Below are 22,191 nucleotides of genomic sequence, written 5' to 3'. Positions count from 1 at the left end.
TAATTTTTGTTAATAATTCATCTCGTGCTCGGTGGTGGAGAAAATCACCGTGAGGATACCTGCATATTTGTGATTTCATTGTAATTCTGTTAAGTTTTCTTTTACAAGCTTATTTTTAATAACCATCAATAGCAATGTTACACATTAGCAACATTATCCAAATTGATATATTTAAAATAAATCTTTAAAATAATATATAATGTCGTTTCTGTTATCTCTCTTCTTTGGTATGGTCTCCGTGTAAGAGTGGAGTGAGTTTCGACATTTCATTATGAGAATGAGGAATTCTGGCGCGCCTTGTGTGAATTCGAATTTGATTTTGTGATTGTTTTTAAACTTCGGTTATGATCAAAAGATCTCAGTGAATTCGCTTGAAGTGAATAAGATTTGACAAAAGTAGGTCAGGTAGAAAATAGAAATTTTAAAATTCGGATATTTCTCTATAAAATCGTTATATCATCACATAAAATATAAATCATCTACATGGATATTTCTAAAATCGGTCTTAGCTATGGGGTATATGCACAAGTCTTGGAATAAACACAAGTGAGCTACTGCTGACCTACTCTAGCCGAGCCGTGCATTAAATCGAAAACCTCGGCATCAGTTGCCTTATATGCTAGCTACTGAACTAAGTTGACAGTCAAAAAAAAACTACGCACAGTAACTATAACGTGAATATATTAAATTTATGTACCCGTAACGCACTATTTCCTACAGTGCACGCATGTAAAATAAATTAATGAATTAAAAGCCACAATTTAAAGTGAAATAATTGCACACGTGCCATAAAAATGTGTATATTTATTTTTAAAGAAAACATAAAAGTTATTTTAAAAAAATGGCTATGGATAGTCCAATTATAAATTTATTTAGAATAGAATCACACAGCGAAATACTCTTTGTTTGACCTTTATCAAAGCTCTGCATTTTGTACCTTTCCACTGAAATTTTTTATGCACCATTTTAGTTTTCGAGTTTTAATTTTTTGGTCTTTTTATAATCGGTCGGACGCGTGAGTGGCAAGCGGGCCGTGTAAAGCACGTGCAATTTGAAACATGATGATACGAAAACGTGTTTTAAAAATAATAAATTTGTTGTACATAGTGTTTCGAACTAAGCAATAAAGCGCTGGTCTAGCGAATGTGAAATTTTAAATGTTTTTAAATTGAAATCGCACAACGCTTCAAACTTCTCAATGTTCTTATTAAGTTGCCTTCCATTTCAATTCGAATTCGATCCACGATATAAGTTACGAAGGTACGTAATATTATGGTTTTTTTTTCTAAGGTAGACCACGCTTATACAGGCGATGTCTATTCACTCTTGCCTTTAATATTATAATTATTTATTGTTGTTATTAATTACGTATGTTGTAGGACCGATGACCGTTGGAATAGACAAGAAATTAAGTGGAGACGCAAATCAGAAATCCCAGGCTGCATTCCTCCAGCTAGGTGGACAATGATATGCGAAGGCCTTTGACGCATCTTAGGCCTACGCTCAGCAGTAACAAGTAGAGTACAGTTGACTGAACAGTAGAAATTGGCATTGTAAGAAATGTCAACCATCGCTTACATAGCCGATGCGCCACCAACCTTAAGATTTTATGTCTCTTGTGCCTGTAATTACACTGGCTCACTCACCCTTCAAACCGGAACACAACAATATCAAGAATTGCTATTTTGCGGTAGAATATCTGATGAGTGGGTGGTACCTACCCAGACGAGCTTGCACAAAGCCCTACCACCAGTAGCTAAATTAGCATACTACATTTCTGCCTTACACTACACATTTGCTTTAAAAATATATATTTTTTAAATTTATATCGTAATTTTGCTCACAATGTTTTACATAATAACTTAACTAGTTAGTGGATTTAGTATTTCTATAATAATTACCATTTTTTGTAACAAATGTACAAATATCAATCTTTTATTTAAAATTTCCCATGTTCCATCCCGTTATTGTTAATAAGTAGCTGAAACTGCTACAGAATTAGGTATGTTTATCATCTCCAACTGAAGTTTGAAAATCGACGCCTGATTTCATATGAGCAAAATCATATATAACAAATACGTTTTAATTTGATTTAAAATTTGCATGAAAAGCTTAGACATACGAGATTAGTTTTAGGCTATATATTGGACCGTCCATCGTTAAATCCATTTGACATCACCGGAAATAATTGAGGATGTAAATAATTCCAAGTTAATGATATGTTAATCGCATTTGATTTACAACTTTTAATTAATGAATGTTGTCGCGGTAATTAGTGGACGGTTTCAGCCCGTTTAGGCTCAACGACTAATTGGCTGAAGAGTACTGCCAGGATAAATTAATTCACAGGATTTTAGTCTTTATTTGACTGTGATATTGGATTCAAAATTGTAGTCATTCTTAAACTGGACTAAATGCCATTAATCAATGGTGGTAGTGGTTAAGTAGAAATAGTAATTTGTAATCCTGTAATAAAAGTGCCTTCAACGATGCAACAAATTGAAAATTGTATTTTGAAAGATGATATGATAAAAAACATTACTACTTACTAACACTCGTCTTATAACGCTCATACACTAAAATTGCTTAACATTACAGGAAACTGGATAATTATGAATATTTTGAATAAAATAATAATTTTATTTTTAACTTTTTTTTTAAATATTTATACATATTGTTTTATATAGGCAGTTTTTTCAGTATCAAAATTCTAAAGAAATTTAGGTACCTGACTAACAACTCGAGAATTTAAATAATTCATCAATAAATATTATTATATTGGCCAAAGATATGCTCTTAAGTTGTTCGAAATATTTAGTTTAGATAACAAGTTCGATCGAAATGTTTGAATATCGCTTAAGTTTCATAACGACTTTAGTTTTAACGACAAATGATAAATATTGCTTACATTGAACCTGAATGTTTTGTTCGCAATGAACACTATTAATACTTTATCAAGCAAATAAAGAATCTTTGTTTGACACTTGAAGATGATGAAACTATTATCAAATAATAAACTTAGTAATAATGAACTTCCGTAAAACTTTATCTCAAGTTTTATGATTAAATGGCGATAAAAAAATACCTATAAATCTATTTTTAGCATTAATTGTAAAGGGTGAGTGAGCCAGTGTAACTTCAGGAACAAGTTATGTAATACCTTATTATCCAAGGTCGGTGGTGCGTTGACATTATAGGGGTTGATTAATATTTCTTAAAGTACCAATACATGGGCGTTTGCCTGGGGCCAGTGTATCCTATGGAAAGAAAAAAATAACAATTAACATCGCAAGGATCTGCCATACACAGTTGACTGCCCAGAATATGTACATCGTACTCATACTCGCAACATCCGTCTTCCCTACCACACAATACAATATGGGTACCTTCGAATCAAAAGAAATTAGACATGTTCTAGACAAGCGCGCTCCACCTTAGGCTGTATCAACACTTTCCATTAGTGACAACAGTCAAGTGCTAGTCTATAAATAAAATAAAAAAAGATTGTATTTAACCAAAAAGGTAATACTTTGTTTTGTTCTGAACGGAACGAACTAGGGAGTCCGTGTAATGAGAGTCTTAATGAATATAAATGGGTTTGCGTTGGTAACAATTATCCAATTCCTTTTACAACGTGACCACTTAGCAGGTGGCTGATTTACTCGTCTGCCTTCTTGCTGTCAATTAAAAATAAAACAATGCAATTTGACAATAGTCTTAACCCTGAAATGCTCTGTGTATTTAAAGATTTGTGTTAATATTTATCTACATTTTGAATGACTTCAAGAATGTATTTATATAATAATTCTGCAAGGAATGAATGATTTTGTAGCCATTGATAATGTTCACTTGGAATGATGAAGTGATCTTAACCCACATACACATCTATTTGGGCATTTAAAAGCTATGGTGGAATAAATAAACTTACATACATGCAAACATTATACTACTTATTTAAGCAGTCGCATAATTATTACATGAAATTTAATATAACATCAACAATTTAAAACGATTAAAGTAGTAATAAAATGTTATTTATTTACTGAAAGAATCGTTACGAGAAATATGCTTAAAAATAAAATGTGCTAGAATTGTAAATTATATCAATAAGCATAGAAAGCCATTGAACCGAACACCTATTTTGATATATACGTTTCAGCTGAGATGGCTTAATTCAATACAATATTTTTTGTAGTATGTGTACGAGCGAATAGGCCACCAGATGGTAAGTGGTTACCAACGTCCATAGACATTGGGATTGTAAGAAATATTAACCACGATTACATCGCCAATGCACACCAATCTTGGTAACTAAGGTGTTATGTCCCTTGTGCCTATAATAACACTGGCTCACTCACCCTACAAACCGGAACACAATACTGCTGTTGTACTATAAATTATCTATTTGTATTATCCAAAAAGTATATCAATTTAGGCTGAAAATAGTTTTATTAATTTTAACACAGATAAAAAAATGTTCTCATGTTACAAAAAATATAACACAATAATATATATGTACTGAATAAATATTCTTTCATATCCCCATAGCACGAGGAAAATCGAAATAAAATTATCAAATTTACGAGCTGGCCACTGCCGGGTTAATTAACTTAGCTCAATGAACAAACGGCATTGTTTGTGTTTTTTTACTTTTAGAACGCGTTACCGATATAAGCCACCTGTGGCATTATAAATCACTGTTCGGGATATCGTTAGATACAGCCACCATGGGGCCCAGGCGAAGTAATAATTTAATACATATATCAATAGTTGGCTGCGTTGTGGCTTGGGTGGCTGCGCAAGATTATTATGAAGGTAAGGATGAATTTTATCTAAGTTTCGAATTTATATAATGAGATTTTGTTATATTTTTATGTAAAATATTTATTTCAATTAACTATGTTCGTATTAGGAATTGCAGTCATAAATATAATATACTCGTGTTCATTTGATAAAGTACGATTACCCTATCAAGACCTAAGAGGAGCCGTCTAGAGAAACTTGATGGGCTTAAAAACTGTTTAAGACTTACTTTATACAATAAATATTTTTTTGTCAAAATTTTTAGTAATAAATAGTAAATGCTTAAAACGATTAAGATCTTGATGTGATGATCCTTGATGTGAGTCATCCTTACCGACTTCGACTACGACGGCAAATCTCAGGAGATATTAGCCAACTGCGCAGGACATGTTATAGTACACCGACGGCTTTATGAGCTTTCCGAGGCACACACATGTGTGTACATACATCCGACTTCCAGACTTCGTGCTGCTACTGAGAATATTCAACAGAAAAACACAATAATATCTAAATTCTTGACCGATCTTGCTATATTCATGTTAAATAAGTAAATTCTAAATTGATTGTGTAATACATTTAACATAAGTTCTATGTTTTAGAGCACCATAGAAATCAGATACGTCAAATAGAACACTTCAGGGATATACCAACAACGTTTGAAGTGAAAGGCGACGAAGCTGTGCCGATATTCAATAACTACATCACGAATATCCAAGATTTGGCATCAAAGAAAAACTTAGTGGTAACTTATAAAGTTAAAATAAGCACCGCTAAAAAAAATAAGCAAAGAAGTTTTAAAAAAGATAAACTAAGCTACGGTAAGTCAAAGAAATACAACATCCCATTGAAGAAGAAGAATATGAAGTTATCGAGTTTCGAGATTATTCTGAGGAAACGAGCGAACGATATCAGTTTCAGGCATTATAATTATAACGATGAAACAACGACAGATAAAAAAATTTTAACATACACAACACGACAAATATCAGCAGGTAAATACAAGCCAGTGATAAGCGCCAAGAAAACCAAATATGCAAAAATTATACATCCAGTTAGAAATAAAATTATTACTTTAGAATCATAGCTTTAATCAATTACAGTATTTTTTTTTTAATTTTGCCATTAAATTATATTAAAGAGAAATTCTTATTTATTATAAAAGTTTTAAGTAATAATAATGAAACCCACTTAAATTTATAGCTACGTTTGTACGTCCAGGAAATGAAAAGGCTTCCAACCGCATCGACACTATTTTTTGCCGTTTACTCGCTTTTGCGTCCCTGTTACTACGTAGAAATATTTTTCCATAAATAATATCCTTTTTTTTCTCGGTATAAGCGAGTCAGATATATGAAATCCTATTACTATATATGACCTTAAAAGTAAGCAAAGTCGAAAGCACAAATTATAGTAAAAATTAATAACCTAAAAGGTATCTTGAAGCATACAAAATGAAAAGAGTGAAAAAAGGCGATAAAGGAAGGCTTGTTGATATGCAGCTGAAATGCGGCTCAGACAAAATGCTAACACATTTGTTAGTTTGAAAAGAGTATTCATGCTCAGTGGTCAGTATGAGAAAAAACTCGCATATTGCAAACTCATGGTCAACAACAAAACGTCCACTATCAGTTTTGTGAGCCAAGCTTATGTATCATATTTCAGCTAAATTACTTTACGTTTGTCGTATAAATTCTGGAGATGTTAAATGAATTGCATATATTATTTTAATGATAAAAACAATTTTATATATAAATATAATTAGGTTAGGTAGGGTCTGCGTACCGTACCACTAGGTACGGGCCAATAAAAAGTTATGGGGTTTTTCTGTCAGAAAATTCTCAATAGCAGCCCAGAGTCTGGAAGTTGGAAGTGTATTCACTCCCGTGCCTCGGAAAGCACGTAAAGCCGTTGGTCCTGCGTCTGAACTCATTCCGGTCGTATCGGATTGCTGTCCCATCGGATTATGAGAGTTAGGGAATAGAGAGTGAACCTGTGCTTGCGCACACACTTGTGCACTATAATATCTCCTGCGTAGTTGGCTAATCTCTCTTGAGATTGGCCGCCGTAGCCGAAATCGGTGTGGAGGCCATTATTATTATGGGTGAATAACAAGATACACTTTATTGAAGAATTTGTCAAGGCATATAAGGGACAGGCATATTACGTGGAGAAATGTTTGCAAAATCAATCAGTATCTTATTCCACATATATACGTAGTCTTATGTAGAAACTAGTTGTATATAAGTTTATGTATATAAGTAACATCATGCAAAAGCATGCAAATTCGATCAGTTGCCACGGATCGTTTCTATTACAATTACAAATGAGTGAATGCTAAGTGACCGATTGTGTGATGCAAGATACTTTAAGCAGGAGAATTAATTCTGTACGAAAATGATCCTTGGTATTTAGGTAATAAGAAACAATTTAATATTCTAACTGTATAGTGCTTTAGTTAATATTGTGGCTGTATTCGCTTAACAATACGATTTAGATATATTTTAAAAAAATCAATATCATCATACAATAGATATTAAAACAAAAAAGAATATGGCTGACTAGTTTTCACCAGAGGCTTAGCCCGCGTCTTTGGGGAGCGGGCGGTGGAGATATTAGATAAAAAGAAGCCTATTTCCGTTCTTGGGCTCAAGCTTGCTTCATAAGAAATTTTATCAAAATCGGTTCAATCGATTAACCTTTATAGATTATTTTAATTACATTAATTATATTAATACAATGAATGCAACAAAACCCACACATGAATGTCCCGCTGCTGGGATTATTTTTTCAAAGTTTTGGATCCTATTCAGATACGCGGCAAACTTTCATCCAATATCCGATATATCGAGACTAATTATAAACACTAATTAAGAACATGACAATTCAGTGGTTCTAGCCAGAGTTGAATCTGCAATCTTTGATTATGATTCACGTTTTCTAGCCACTACGCCATCTCAACTCATAGAATAAATACCCCTTTATATACCCCTTATATATTTTTTCCCTTTTGCAAATTTTTCATTTACATTTTGCCCATTACATTGGTTATAATAATCCATAATTATAATAGTTTTAATAAATATTCTGTATACGGCCCAGTTATAATTATAATTTTATATATTATACTATTTATACTAAAGATCTGAAGAAAAGATCATACATAGCTAGCAATTTTAAAATTTATGAATTATTTAATTTAAAAAATAGAAACTCTTTCAAAGAGTATACCGCGTTATTTTTGGAAGGAAAATATTTATGAGAGCGAAGTGTGTAATTTAAAAATCCTTCCTAACTCGGTGAGTGGCTCTTCCCACACCCGCACAGGCTGTTTCGCATTCTGCGGTGTCGTGAGAACGGAAGAGCTATAAAGCCCGAGGGGTAACAACGATTGCACAAAATAAAATATCGTCTCTAAAACGTGACATATGTTATATCAAATTCAACTCATGATTCAACTCTTTTAATCTTATTATTGTAACTTTAGGTTTAAATGTCTCCGAGGTTAATTTACCCATTAGTTACTAGTAGAATTTCATTCGGCGTTTTTCGTAATTCTCATACTTAATTCAAGTGTGAAAATTTGTCAATCAATCAAAAATCAATCAACAGCCAATCGTTGTCCACTGCTGAACATAGGCCTCTCCCAAGGTGCGCCAAAGCTCCCTGTCCTCCGCCTTCCGCATCCAGTTGGTGCCCGCCACCTTCTTAAGGTCGTCGGTCCACCTGGCTGGAGGGCGCCCTACGCTGCGCTTGCCGATTCGCGGTCTCCACTCTAGGACTCGTCTGCTCCAACGGCCATCGGTCTTACGACATACGTGACCAGCCCACTGCCACTTCAGCCTGCTAATTTTGCAAGCTATGTCGGTGACTCCGGTTCTTTTCCGGATAATCTCATTTCTGATCTTATCCTTCAAAGATACTCCGAGCATAGCTCGCTCCATAGCACGCTGAGCGACTTTGAATTTGTGGACTAGTCCCGCAGTTAGTGTCCACGTTTCGGCACCGTATGTCATGGCAGGTAAGACGCATTGGTTGAAGACTTTCGTCTTCAAACATTGCGGTATAGACGACTTGAGGACTTGACGAAGGTTGCCAAATGCTGCCCATCCCAAGCGAATTCTTCGATCGGCTTCCTTCTCGAAGTTGTTCCTACCGATTTGTATAATCTGTCCTAGGTAGGTATATTCACTAACAACTTCGAGAGGTTTGCCCTCGACGTATATCGGTCCCGGCACGACATGCCTATTGAACATGACCTTGGTCTTGTCCAAGTTCATGCCGAGACCGACACACCGGGAAGACTCGCCTAGGCTACGCAGCATTTCGGTGAGTTGTTCCAGCGACTCTGCTATGATGACGATATCGTCGGCAAATCGAAGGTGTGAGATGTACTCGCCGTTTACATTGACTCCATACCTAGTCCAATCCAGCGTTTTGAAAACGTCTTCCAACGCGTTGGTGAACAGTTTCGGGGATATTACATCCCCCTGTCTCACCCCTCTGCGCAATTGGATCGCCTTCGTCTTACAGTCCTGGATGTGGACAGTCATTGTAGCGGCGTTGTACAGACATCTCAGTACCTCGATATATCTCCAATCGATATGACATCTCTGCAATGAGTCGAGCACTGCCCAGGTTTCGATGGAGTCGAAGGCTTTCTCGTAGTCCACAAATGCCATACATAGCGGCTGATTGTACTCTTCGGTCTTCTGCACAATCTGCCGAACAGTATGGATGTGGTCCACGGTGCTGTAGCCTGATCGAAAGCCGGCTTGCTCTGGGGGCTGGAACTCGTCAAGTCGTCTGGCGAGACGGTTCGTGACGACTCTTGAGAACAGCTTATACACGTGACTCAGGAGGGAGATTGGTCTGTAGTTTTTCAAGAGGGTTTTATCACCTTTCTTGAAAAACAGTACCACCTCACTCCCGCTCCACGTTTCCGGGGTCTTGCCATGTTGCATGACGGAATTAAAGAGGCTTGCTAGCTCTTTCAGGACCGGAGTCCCGCCTGCCTTAAGCAACTCTATTGTGACTCCGTCATCTCCCGGAGCTTTGTTGTTTTTAAGCTGTTCTAGAGCCGCCCTAATCTCTCCTTGGTCAACGACCGGGAGCTCCTCGGAGTAATGGCGCATAAGAGGGGCGCGCTGGTCATCAATACTGATTCCCACGGGTTTATCCGATCTTGAAGAGAACAACTTCTCCGACAATCTCAGGCCTAGAGGTAACGACCCCACCATTTTCAGTTTTAAGTTTTGTCAGACGCGGCCTCCCAAACTTGCGAGCGAACACTTTCGATCCCCGATTTTGCTCAATCGCAGCCTTGATGGCACGGGTATTGGAGCGTCGGAGATCGCGTCGCGTCAGCGTTTTTATTGTTCGGTTTAAGGCCTTATCTGACAAAAACGATGGTAGTTCTCGTCGTTTTCTCATGAGCTCGAGTGTCTCAGCAGAGAGTTTTGGTGCGTTGTCTCTTCTCTGTGGCGGAAAACACTTGCGGGATGTGTTTTGCAGTATTTTGACCAGCGTGTCGGTTCTCTCATCAATGCTGCTTATGGTTTCCAACGCGGTGAATTGATTTTGAAGTTCCATTTGGAACTTTTCGGAGCCTTGAGCAGCTTGGAGCATGGTAGGTCGGAGAGTAGACCTCATCATTCTCGATCTTTCGGCTTTTAAGTTGATATTTAGAGTGCCTCGAACCAAGCGGTGATCACTTCCGGTATTAAACCTGTTGATCACTGAAACATCTCTAAATATGTGCCTTTTATTCGAGATGATAAAGTCTATCTCGTTCCTTGTCACGTTATCGGGGCTTCGCCAGGTCCACCTCCTCTGAGGCTTCTTTTGAAAGAAAGAATTCATCAAAAAAAGCCCCTGCGCTTCGAGAAAGTTTACCAGCATTTGCCCCCTGTGATTTCTGCAGCCCAAGCCGTAAGGTCCGACTTTCGATTCACCGCTATCTTGTACTCCCACTTTAGCATTAAAGTCTCCCATAACAACATTGTAGTGGGCCCTCGAGGTGTCGTTGAGGGCCTTTGCGATGTCCTCGTACATCGCTTCGACCACATCATCAGAGTATGTCGAAGTTGGCGCATATACCTGTACAACCTTCAGGGAGTACCTGTCGGAAAGTTTTAGGACAAGGTACGCTACCCGGTTCGACACACTACTGATTTCCACAATGCTGCTAATGAGATCCTTTTTGACTAGAAAACCGACACCACCCTGGGAGAGGTTATCACCTTCGCGGAAGTAGAGTAAGTTACCGGACTCTAGAGTTATCGTGTCCTCCCCCTGTCTTCGGACTTCAGATAACCCCAGTATATGCCAGTTTATATGACTTAACTCTACTTCTAATTCGGCGAGGTGATGGTCCAGCCTCATCGAGCGTCCATTATACGTTGCCATTTTCAGTCGTTTTATACGGTAGCCTGCCGTGAACCGGTGATTCTTAGCACCCCCTGCCCTGCCGATACCGCGACCGCTACCTTGGTCGGGCCTAGCGGGCTTGCCGGTAACTGGGGGCCTTTTTTGGGCGCATTTGCCATTTAGGGAGGTGGTTTGCCCATACTCGCCGCGCTGGGCAGGCGTGTTGGCGAGCGCAGTAGGGGGTAAGATGTTTATGGGAGGGGGGACGCTGCTGCCCATCCCCCCTTTTCCCCGTCCCTCAGTCGCCTCTTACGACACCCACGGGATGAGATTGGGGGAGTACTATTCTAAGCCGGTACTCCACGGCTTAGAATTAAGAATAGAAAATTTGTCAATCAAAATAATCTATTCGTTCTATCCACAATTTTTTCTTTCATGCAGTGGATACCTTTAAAAGGATCCGGTTCTCTTAGGGGGGGGAGGACCGGGTTACGTAAGATTCTTACCTACTAAAACGGATCGGAGAGGCTGCGAGATCGTATTGATACTTGTTCTATCCACCGAGCTATCTCGACCTTAATACTACGAGTCTAATAATACTTTACTAGTTGTAGAACTTTGTTCAAGTCTGAGTACCACTCATCAATTATTCTTTCAATAAACAGAAATATCTTCTATTTTTGTATTTTAGTTTGAAGGAAAAGTAAGCCAGTATATTTACAGACACAAGTGACGTAACATCTTACTTTCTTATGGTGGAATTTGATGTTTAATATTTTTTACAACACCATGTATTAGTATCATTGTTATTATTTCTATTGACTGCATCTATGGTCTAATGGCTAGATATAAGGTCAATCCCAATGTACTGGTTTCAAGCCCCAGGTTGGGCTAATAAAAGTAATTTCAAATAATTAAAAGCGTGTGTCGAATAAAATTCAGACACATTTGTGTTTATTAATCCCTCAATTAGAGCAGCCTTCTCCTACACATAAAGGCAGTTACATAAGTTCTCTGTTAATAAGACATCAAGATTAAAAATAAAATAAAACAATAATTTACGTTGCATGTTCCAAACTCCACGTGTGTGAACTCGGCTTTACACGAAATACTGTCATCCAATAATTCTTGTTTACCTCAAACATTTCATGTATGTTTTATTGATTGCAAGAGTAATGAATTAAAATTAACTTCACCATAAATAACGGATCAAATTGCCTGTGAAGCTGAACTGACATCCGTGTTATATGTTGCTAGTAATCACATTTCGCGAAAATATCTTGTTTGTGAAAGAAATTCATGAAATTGATAGTCTTTAATATAATATATTTAAGATCATATTCCTATTTTGTTATTCTTAAGACCTTCTTTACTTGGTAGAGTTATGTGCAAGCATGTCTGGGTAGCCAATCATCAGATATTCTAGCGTTAAATACCAATACTTAGTATTGTTATGTTCCAGTTTGAAGGGTGAGTGAGCCAGCGTAACTACCTGTACAAGGGACGTAACGTATTATTTCCCAAGGTTGGTGACGCATCGGTGATGTAAGTAATGATTAATATTTCTAACGACGCCAATGTCTACGAGCGTTGGTGACCATTTACTATCAAAAGGCTCTATTGCCTACCTTACCTAGCGAGGTGGATTTTGTCCAGCGGTGAACACTTGTGGACCATTATTGTAAGATATTTGTTAAAATAAATAAAATGATTGGATGGTTGTTACTTAAAGTTGAACTTTGCACGAAAGAGTTGCTTTGTGAAATTAATAATATAGAGTCGTGGAGAAGTTTCGACGCTCATAAGATATATGACTTTACCACACACACTTAATACACATAAATACTAAAGTTTGTCGAGCGCCGCCGCATAATTATGAACTTTTACAGATTCCCAGTGATATTCAAAGATATTATATCTTTGAATATCACTGGGAATCTAAAAAATCCTGGAATAAAAGAGATTTTATATATCAGACTTTTAGAGAATTATTTTAGGAAAGCAGACGAATCATTCATTTTAGTTGGCAAAATTAAAATACGAATTTATATATAATATAAATAATTGATTGGTATGCTGACGAGTATGCCTAGTGATATAATATTTGGTTATACCGACCATATACATAATCATTGCCAGCCATGAAATTTAAAATGTTATGTTCGTTGTACTTGTAATTACACTGGCTCAGTCAGCCCTGAAACTTGAACACAGCAATACAAAGGATTAATGTTGTTAAAAAATAAGTCTTGAGTCAAGTGGTGGTAGGGCTTAGTGAAAGCTCGTCTGGGTAGGTACATTCCACTCATCAGATATTCTACCCCAAAACAACAGTAGTTTGTATTATTGTGTTCTGGTTTGAAGAGTGAGTGAGCTAGTGTAATTACAGGCGCAAGGGACATTACATCTTAGTTCTCAAGGTGCATTGGCGGTATAAGCGATGGTTGACATTTCTTATAATGCCAATATCTATGGGCGTTGGTGACCACTTACCATCAGGTGGCCCATAAGCTCGTCCGCCTTTATATTCAATAAAAAGAAAAGTGGGTGTTCTCACTGGACATGATGGCCTACCATACGATATATTCAATACTAATCAAACTAAAAAATATTTCAACAACAGACAATCCACACTTTTATTACATGTACAGAAAAGAATATCCGCTATGTTGTAAAAAACTGTCTGCAATATCGAATCATTCATCAAATGTATTTTGCTGGAGTTTTTGTACATATCGACTTCTGTTTTCTGAACATTTTATTGAATTTAAAAATAAATATATTTATTTTAATATTACAGGAGTTTTCTTCGTACATAATGAAATATTTAGTAATATTAAATTGGGCATACAATTATGGATTAAAAAATCCCATTCAATCGTTAATAAATGTGGAAATCCTATTTGAAATGGATTCATGAAAAAGCTACAGTAAAATGTTACAGAGGTAGATCCTTTATTGTAATCAGATCGGCGCGGCGGTAAATATTGTACTCCCAGCTTAGCGAGTGATGCATCGCGATAGCCGGCACCTACCTCGACGATTAGGGATGCGCCTTAATTTGTTTATCGATATATTATAATCATATTTTTCTACAACAAAGTTAAATCAAGGAGTCAGCTGAATTTAACAACATATAATAAAAAACTTTATATATGATGGGTTTTCATTAATTTTGTTGTTTATTATAATTATGTTAGTCAAAATTTATATAAAAATAAGATATTTTAACATAACATTATTTTTATTTAATATTATACTTACATACTATAAATAACGATAGCGCTGTATATTACAATCAAAATCAACTTCCTTTTAAACGAAACATTAAATTTCAAAGCTTTGATCCGCAGTGGTTAATTATGGTCGATTACATTTTTTTTTATTGCATTAGGTAGGCAGACTGGCAATTGTGACCTTATGCTGTGTGATCAACCACCATTCATAGACATTGGCGTTCTAAGAAATAATTAAATTTAACTATCCCTTACATCGCCAATGCGCCACATACCCACGGAACTAAAATGTCCCATATGCCTGTAGTTACACTGGCTCAACTCTTTAAGCCGGAACACAATAATAATAAGTATTACTGTGTGGCGGTAGAATATATGATGAGTGAGTGTTACCCACCCAGACACACTTGCCACGAAACCTTACTACCAAGTAGAATTAATCATGTTTAATTTCAAAAGGACAATTCAAGCTCGTTGTAGTTCAGTTAGTATTTCGTTTTCGTATCGATAGAACGTCGCCTCTTGACTAACGTGTCAAGCGCTGCAAGTTGTGAAAGCGGTGATGCTATCTCCACGTCGAGGACGGGATGGGGCCTCGAAACTAATGTAAGCTCCTTAAAAGCCAACGTGAACACTTTACTTGGCTCATGTGAATCTTTTGTACGAAATTAGTCTATTAGAACCTGAAGCACCTATTTCTTGATTTAAACTTCAATAAAATTTAACGTACGAAACTGAGAGTGGTCTTATGTGATCTAATGTGATTTATCTATGTATCTATATAGATCTATAGATATATAATATATATATATATATATATATACATCTCATTGTTATATATATACGTTTATATATATATATATACATATATATATACATATATATATATAACAATGAGATCGTATTTGATTTTTCTTTTTTTTAATGTATAGGCTAGCGCTTGACTGTTATCACACCTGTTGGAAAGCGAAGATACAGTCTAAGGTGGAGTGCGCTTGCCTAGTAGATGCCTATTCACTCTTGACTTGAAGGTACGCATATTGTAGGTGGTGGGGAAAACGGAGGTCGGGAAGGTATTTCAGACCTTGGCTGTGCGTATTACTAAAGTATATCTAATCTAAAACGAAAGTGAATACTGTATTTTTTTTTAATTACAGTCGGTATGATCATAAGTGTTAGAACACTGCACTGTATAAACAAAACTGTTTTAACAAAAATGCATGTGTGCACTTGCCACTAGTTGGTAACACTGAACTTTTGTCTGCCATAAGTAAATAATCTGTGCCGCTTAGTCCCTAATGGTGTAGCAGTTAGCGTGTATTGTGTTCAAGAAATATCACATTGTAATCCGTGAATCCTAGTTTCTTTTCGCCTTAAACCCAACAATAAGCTTTAAAATTTGTGTTTGATTCGCCCCCGTGATAGACTTTATTTAAATAAGTAATATTAAGAACCTTGTCAATTAACAGCGCTATAAAGTTAAAAATACTAATTTTATGATTGATGAAACTCATTGATTTGCTCACATCTGCTCGTTGGACTGTTGATAATAGTTCTTATAAATGGGAAGAAATCAGATGATGCAGTGAATGTACGCCATTTAAATTCCATTGAAAATATCAACATCTTTGACAAGTGCAAAAAACATAAATGTTATATACATAATGAGTAAATGACATGTAAGCAATCGAAGTTAAAATAATGTGTAATAAAAGAAAAGCAATAAATAAATATGGAGTATAAGGAATGAAAACATAGTGACGTATGTATGTATTAAAAAAAATATTTTTGCTGCTCGCATTATATAACCTCACACGAAGTAGCAACGAAGTATAATATACGCGTCACGCACACACGACTCCCTCGTGACAGCGAAGTGGGTGCATGACGGCATAAGTATCTCTCTAGACGGCCGTGTGCCGTCACGACATACAAGTCGGTCTTCACCCCATGGCGCGCCAACAGATGTTTGTAATAAAAAAAGTATTTACCAAATGTAAAATTTCTTTTTGAATTTCATAATATAAAAAAATAAATTAAATAATCAAACAATGTAACATGCTCAGCATTTTAATTTTCGAACACATTCAATTCTCCACAAATATTTATTTGTTTTCTTTCATATTCATTTAATGAAATTCAAAAAGTGATTCCATATTCAGTCATTCCAGATTTCCACAACTTTTCAAAAGTAATTCATGACGAGCCAATTTCGGATTTACATTTATTTACGCTTTACATAATCAGTAGCTAAGAGAAGCTTAATATGGCAATATATAGCTTTTTTTATTAAAAATGCGTATGCAGAATTGCAAACTGCTACTTAAATGGTAAATAATGCTGTTGCCTAATGGTAAATGGTCATCACCTCACGGTATTCTTACCGTGAGGTGATGACCATTTACCAATAATTCTTTATTAACCATTCCCTAGATCGTCTTAAGGTATAGTATATAAGCCTATAGTTACACTGGTTCGGAATTCATTTTAATATAATATTTATATTTAAAAACACATTTAACAATTTATTCTAATAGGTTCAATGAAATATACCAAAGTACCTCATCTAACCATTTAATGATCTTAAAGTCTTTGGTATAGAAGTCAGTATTAACAGAGTGTTACTAAAAAATCAAACTTTATACATAGTTATAAGACTCTAATATTGATTAAGAGATTAGTTTGTCACTTGCTATTAACATTTTCCAGAACCTGATGGTATTGCTTTGTGCAAGCTCGTCTGGGAAGGTACCATCCACTCATCAAATATTCTATCGCAAAACACCTGTACTTATTATTGTTGTGTTCCAGTTTGAAGGGTGAGTGAGCCAGTGTAATTACAGGCACAAGGGACATAACATCTTAGTTCCCAAGGTTGGGGGCGCATTGGCGATGTAAGGAATGGTTAACATTTCTTACAATGTCAATATAATAAATGTATGTGCTATGGGCGTTGGTGACAATCCACAACCTGTTAAATAAAAAAATACAGATAAAAGATTTGACTTTTAATGAAATATCACCAATAAATTGATTCTTATAAGTTTTTATTTTATAAATATTGCATAATTATAACCGTTGCTTCGTTTTAAAGCTAAATAATGACGTGTCTTCTTTTTTCGAATGTCAAATTGATAATGTCAGAAAGAACGAGGTCGTATATTTTAATTTATATTTTTAAGGTACAGTTAATATACTTATTATGTTGTTATTTTTTTACCCATTTTTAAGAGTAAAAATGTAATATATCTATAGTATTTTAAGCAGACCATAATTTAATTTCAACTTATATTTATATTATAAGAGTTTTTGTTTTATTCTGAAAGCTTATAACATATAATCATTAAATTAAAACATCAAAATACGAGTCAGTAACCAATTTTAACTTTGGTCTGAACAATTAGTTCGCAAAACCTAGTTGGGCAATTGTCGCTCACTAAATAAAGTTTCCATTCCGTTCTCACATTAACAATAAACATTTTACTATTTGCATCTATTATGACTCTTATGTAGTTGTGATAGAGCTCATTATATTTAATACGATATCATTTGAAAGGTTGGTTTTTATCTAACTCGGCTTAAGGGATTTTGGATTCAACTTTGATGCTAAACAGGAACGATTTAAGTTCTGTTAAAGGAAAGTTTTAGTCAAAACTAGTCGATAATTTTAGTTAAAACTTTGAAAAGGTAATTGATAAGTCTGTTTGGTATAATTGCCTTGGGCGATCGCTTTTAGATACCAATTTTCTAGTCAAGATAAAGGTATAGGTATGTTGTGTAAATAATACATTATAAATTTACGCACCCGGTTACGAGGTTTGCCTTCCTTGGCACGCGGATAGACAAAGCCCGCTCAGCGTAATCGGACAAAACTGCGAAGTTTGCGAGCAGTCGTATCGGCGTTGCTCCGCAGGGAAATTGCTTGAACCACTGTATGTTTCTGTAATACCGTCATGGTCCAGAAGAAAACGGAAGAGCGGGATCGGAAAAAGACTTATAGTTACAACACATTTTATTATCAAGAAGTCGATTTTCCCTTCAGCTTTCATAATATAAATTAAAAAGAAGAGCGTCACTTTGCTCTCTGTCTAAATAATATGCCGTAAAATGTTTCAATACTGAAGCATATACCCGGTTAAACAAATATCCTGTTAAACACTCTGAACTCAATCAATCGAAAACAGTAAGTCCGTTGCTTGTTCGTATTCTTTTAGAATTTCATTAAAATTCTTTTCTTGCCATGTTTTTCTTCACTTTAACAGCGCGAAAGCTATCTCAGATTAAAGACATACATAAACTCTTGTCCTATCAATGCTAAAGATATTTTTCATATAAATAATTAATGAAATAAAAAATTTATTAATGTACCAGTCATTACACTGGCTCACTCTTCAAACTGGATCCTAACAACATTAAAAAATTAAGCAGTGTTATTTAGCTGTTGAATTATATGTTGAAGGGTGTGGGTGGCATCCAGACATGCTTGCACAAAGCCCTATCACCAAGTAAAGTAATATATTATTTTTGATTGTATTTTAAGATGCCTATTGACATATATATATATTGACTTTTATGATATTAAAATAATCCAATAGCTACTCCAAGAAACTTTATAAAGCATAAATAAAAATGAGATTATCTGGAGAAGAATAGAGATTCCGGCCTATAAAATTAGCCGACTAAAATGACTAGCCACGTATGTCGAAAGACCAATGGCCGTTGGAGTAAACGATACCTAGATTTGAGATTGCGGGTCAGTCAACGCAGCGTATGCCCCATACAGCAAGGTGTGCTAATGATCAGAAGCTGGCAGAACTCGACTGGATGCGGAAGGGGAGCGCTGTGAGCTATGGTTAAACTTGAGAGCGCCCAAGAAAGAGAGAGAGAGATGTTCAGGGAAATTATTATGCTGAAGCAACACAATTCTATGTCTTTATTAAAAGCGAGGTTTAAACTTTGTTACCATTATATTATATACCAAAATTCTCCATTGACAAAGGTTTCAGATCATTCCAATATTAAACTTTTCATGGCGTACGATGGAGCCTTTAATTTCGACTTCTAGAAACTTCCACACTCGATAAGTTTAAACGCAAACAAGTTTATATATTAAATCGAGAAGTTCCTATGTTGCGGAATCAGTCGGCTCTTGTGTTCGGTAAATATGAATATCTGCTTCGGTTGGGGTTCTCTAGGCAACATATTAAGCCCGCTTACTAATATTAATAGTGAGTTACTTTGGTTTGTTAGTTTTTTCTTAGATATAGAACAAAAACATTTAATCCGATTGCTATCGAACGCTTACGTTTGCTAGTCGTAAAAACAGATTAATGAATCCCGAAAGAATAAAAATTTGATAGCTTTTATGATGACAATTATTATAACTTTTACTGGTGGTAGGGCTTTGTGCAAGCTCGTCTGGGTAGGTACCACCCACTCATCAGATATTCTACCGCAAAACAGCAATACTTGATATTGTTGTGTTCCGGTTTGAAGGGTGAGTGAGCCAGTGTAATTACAGGCACAAGGGACATAAAATCTTAGTTCCCAAGGTTGGTGGCGCATTGGATATGTAAGCGATGGTTGACATTTCTTACAATGCCAATGTCTAAGAGCGTTGGTGACCACTTACCATCAGGTGGCCCATATGCTCGTCCGCCTTCCTTTTCTATAAAAAAAAAAAAAAAAAAAAAACTATAGTATAGTTATAAAATAAATTGATTTTTCAAAAACCAACTACAACTAAAAACAAAATATAATTTTTTTTCAATTTTTTTATTTCATATCTCTTAACAGTCTCAGTCCAGCTGCTTGAAATAGCAAGTCTCCGTTGTTAAAAAAATATGGAAAAAAATTTAAAACAATAGATCGATTGTACTATTTGAAGTCATTTCAAGTAATAATAGTCAGTAATGTATAATGATGTGATAGTAGTTTAAATTCCCTAGCTTTACATAACATTATGTAAAAAAATCATTACCATGAGGTTCCGAAGTCGAGCCTATAACTTGTATATTCATTAAGATAACTCCAACCCTAAACTTAATTTGCATATAGTTACTATACAAACGTTCCCTTTCAATAGCGTTATATTACATTGTATAAATGTTATTCTCGGTTCATTACATATATTATATAATATTATGTCAAAGTAACTTGGTTTAATTGAATTATTGTATCACAAAATATGAATATCTCTCAATATTCGGGTCCAAAGAGTTCGATTCTATATATTTTTATATGTTCGTAAGTACTTGTTGTAAAAGTTTAATTATGTAAGTTTGGTTTTTTTTAACGATAAATTCTGAGGGTAAAATTGTGTTTTTAAGATAACGCGTGTAATGAAATTGGCTTGATATCAACACTCCATAATTTATGAACACCAAATTTAGAAAATCGTAATTATGTGGTGAAGTATTTCTTTGATAAAACTTAATTATAAGATTAGTAATATCAAAGAGCAATTAAAATGTGACACGCGCTGAGAGATAACATCTCAACCTGGTCAAATTACTTATTTTATTTTGTCCGAGAGAATAATATCCATAAGTTTACCACATTCAAGAGAATAAAACTGTGAGATGCGTAAAAGAATTCGGTGATTCTCATCTAGATTCGGTAGATAATTTGTCTGGTTCAACAATAAATAATCAATGAAGTGTCGATAAGAGAGAAAGTTTGGCGCTTGCTACGCCGTTTATATATTCCTCTGATTAAATTACTCGTGGCCTGGAATCGGGCAATATATTTCGACGAAATTACCTTTTGTCGAAGGTCCATATCAAATCAGGCTGCTTGTTATCGTGAATAAAACGCTTTCGGTTATTCGTTTACTCAACATTTCCTTTGTTATATTTTGTGAGATTTTAGATAATCGGTTTAATGTGAATGACTAGAGCCTGGTTACTATATTCAAACTATGCAAATCATTGAAATTTAAAATATCGTCGTTATTTGTTGTTGGTTTTATTATCATTATTATTATTTTTATTTTGTTTGTTTCATACATATAGGTTGTAATTTTCTTGTTTTTCTTTTTTTAATAGTCTTAGTATTATTTCATGATATCAAGTAGGCGTTTGAGTACGGCAGAATGTATCTATACAGACGATAGTCATTTTGCCTACGTATGATATAAGTATATATTGAAGCATTTTAAGCTTTCGATATTATAATTAGAGATATTATAATTCATATATTTTTTTATTATAAGACTGATGGTCCACCATATGGTCACTATCGCTCATAGACGTTGATAATAAAATAAAAAACTACACCATTACATTGTCAATACAACACCGACCTTTAGAACTGAGATTTTTTTGTCCCTCGTACCAAGTTACACTAGAATAGATAAATTATATATCATGTTAATTTTCCAATAATAAATAAATAATACGGAACCGTCAATTTGTCGCTCCATCCGATGCTATGCACAATCAACAGACATTCAAACCGATGCGTTAGGGGACGACCGGAGTTACAAATTTAGTTTCAAAGTTCGTTCCCAAGTTACAGCATTTGACACATCCTAACTCAATAATCTCTCATTACGTATGTAATATTCTAAGTTGTTATGTGAAGTCGTGCCATGTTGTTTATTTGTTACGTTTAATTTTGTGTGAAGAGTGTTTTAATGACACGTTCAGTAAAATATAAATCGTATATTAAAAAAGCATCTTTGTTCTAGCGATTTTATGCATGGCGTTATTATATGGGGACGGTTTCTTTTAATAACTCGTGAACTTTTATCTCCTACAAGGTCACAAATAAAATTATTCTCATC

At 35.2% G+C, this 22,191-nt stretch overlaps 1 protein-coding gene across 1 annotated transcript; it reads left to right on the top strand.

Annotated features, from left to right (window-relative positions):
• The first annotated feature begins 4,687 nt into the window (after window positions 1–4,687).
• On the top strand, window positions 4,688–5,934 carry LOC126773080 (uncharacterized). Its single transcript, XM_050493726.1, has 2 exons — window positions 4,688–4,815; window positions 5,403–5,934. The coding sequence occupies exons 1-2, from the start codon at window positions 4,728–4,730 to the stop codon at window positions 5,885–5,887; spliced, it is 573 nt and encodes a 190-aa protein (XP_050349683.1). The 5' UTR covers window positions 4,688–4,727; the 3' UTR covers window positions 5,888–5,934.
• Window positions 5,935–22,191: the final 16,257 nt, after the last annotated feature.

Source organism: Nymphalis io, chromosome 13 (assembly GCF_905147045.1).
Source record: "Nymphalis io chromosome 13, ilAglIoxx1.1, whole genome shotgun sequence".
NCBI lineage: Eukaryota > Metazoa > Arthropoda > Insecta > Lepidoptera > Nymphalidae > Nymphalis > Nymphalis io.
The sequence above is the reverse complement of the archived record's forward strand: the minus strand, read 5'-3'. Positions and strand labels throughout refer to the sequence as shown.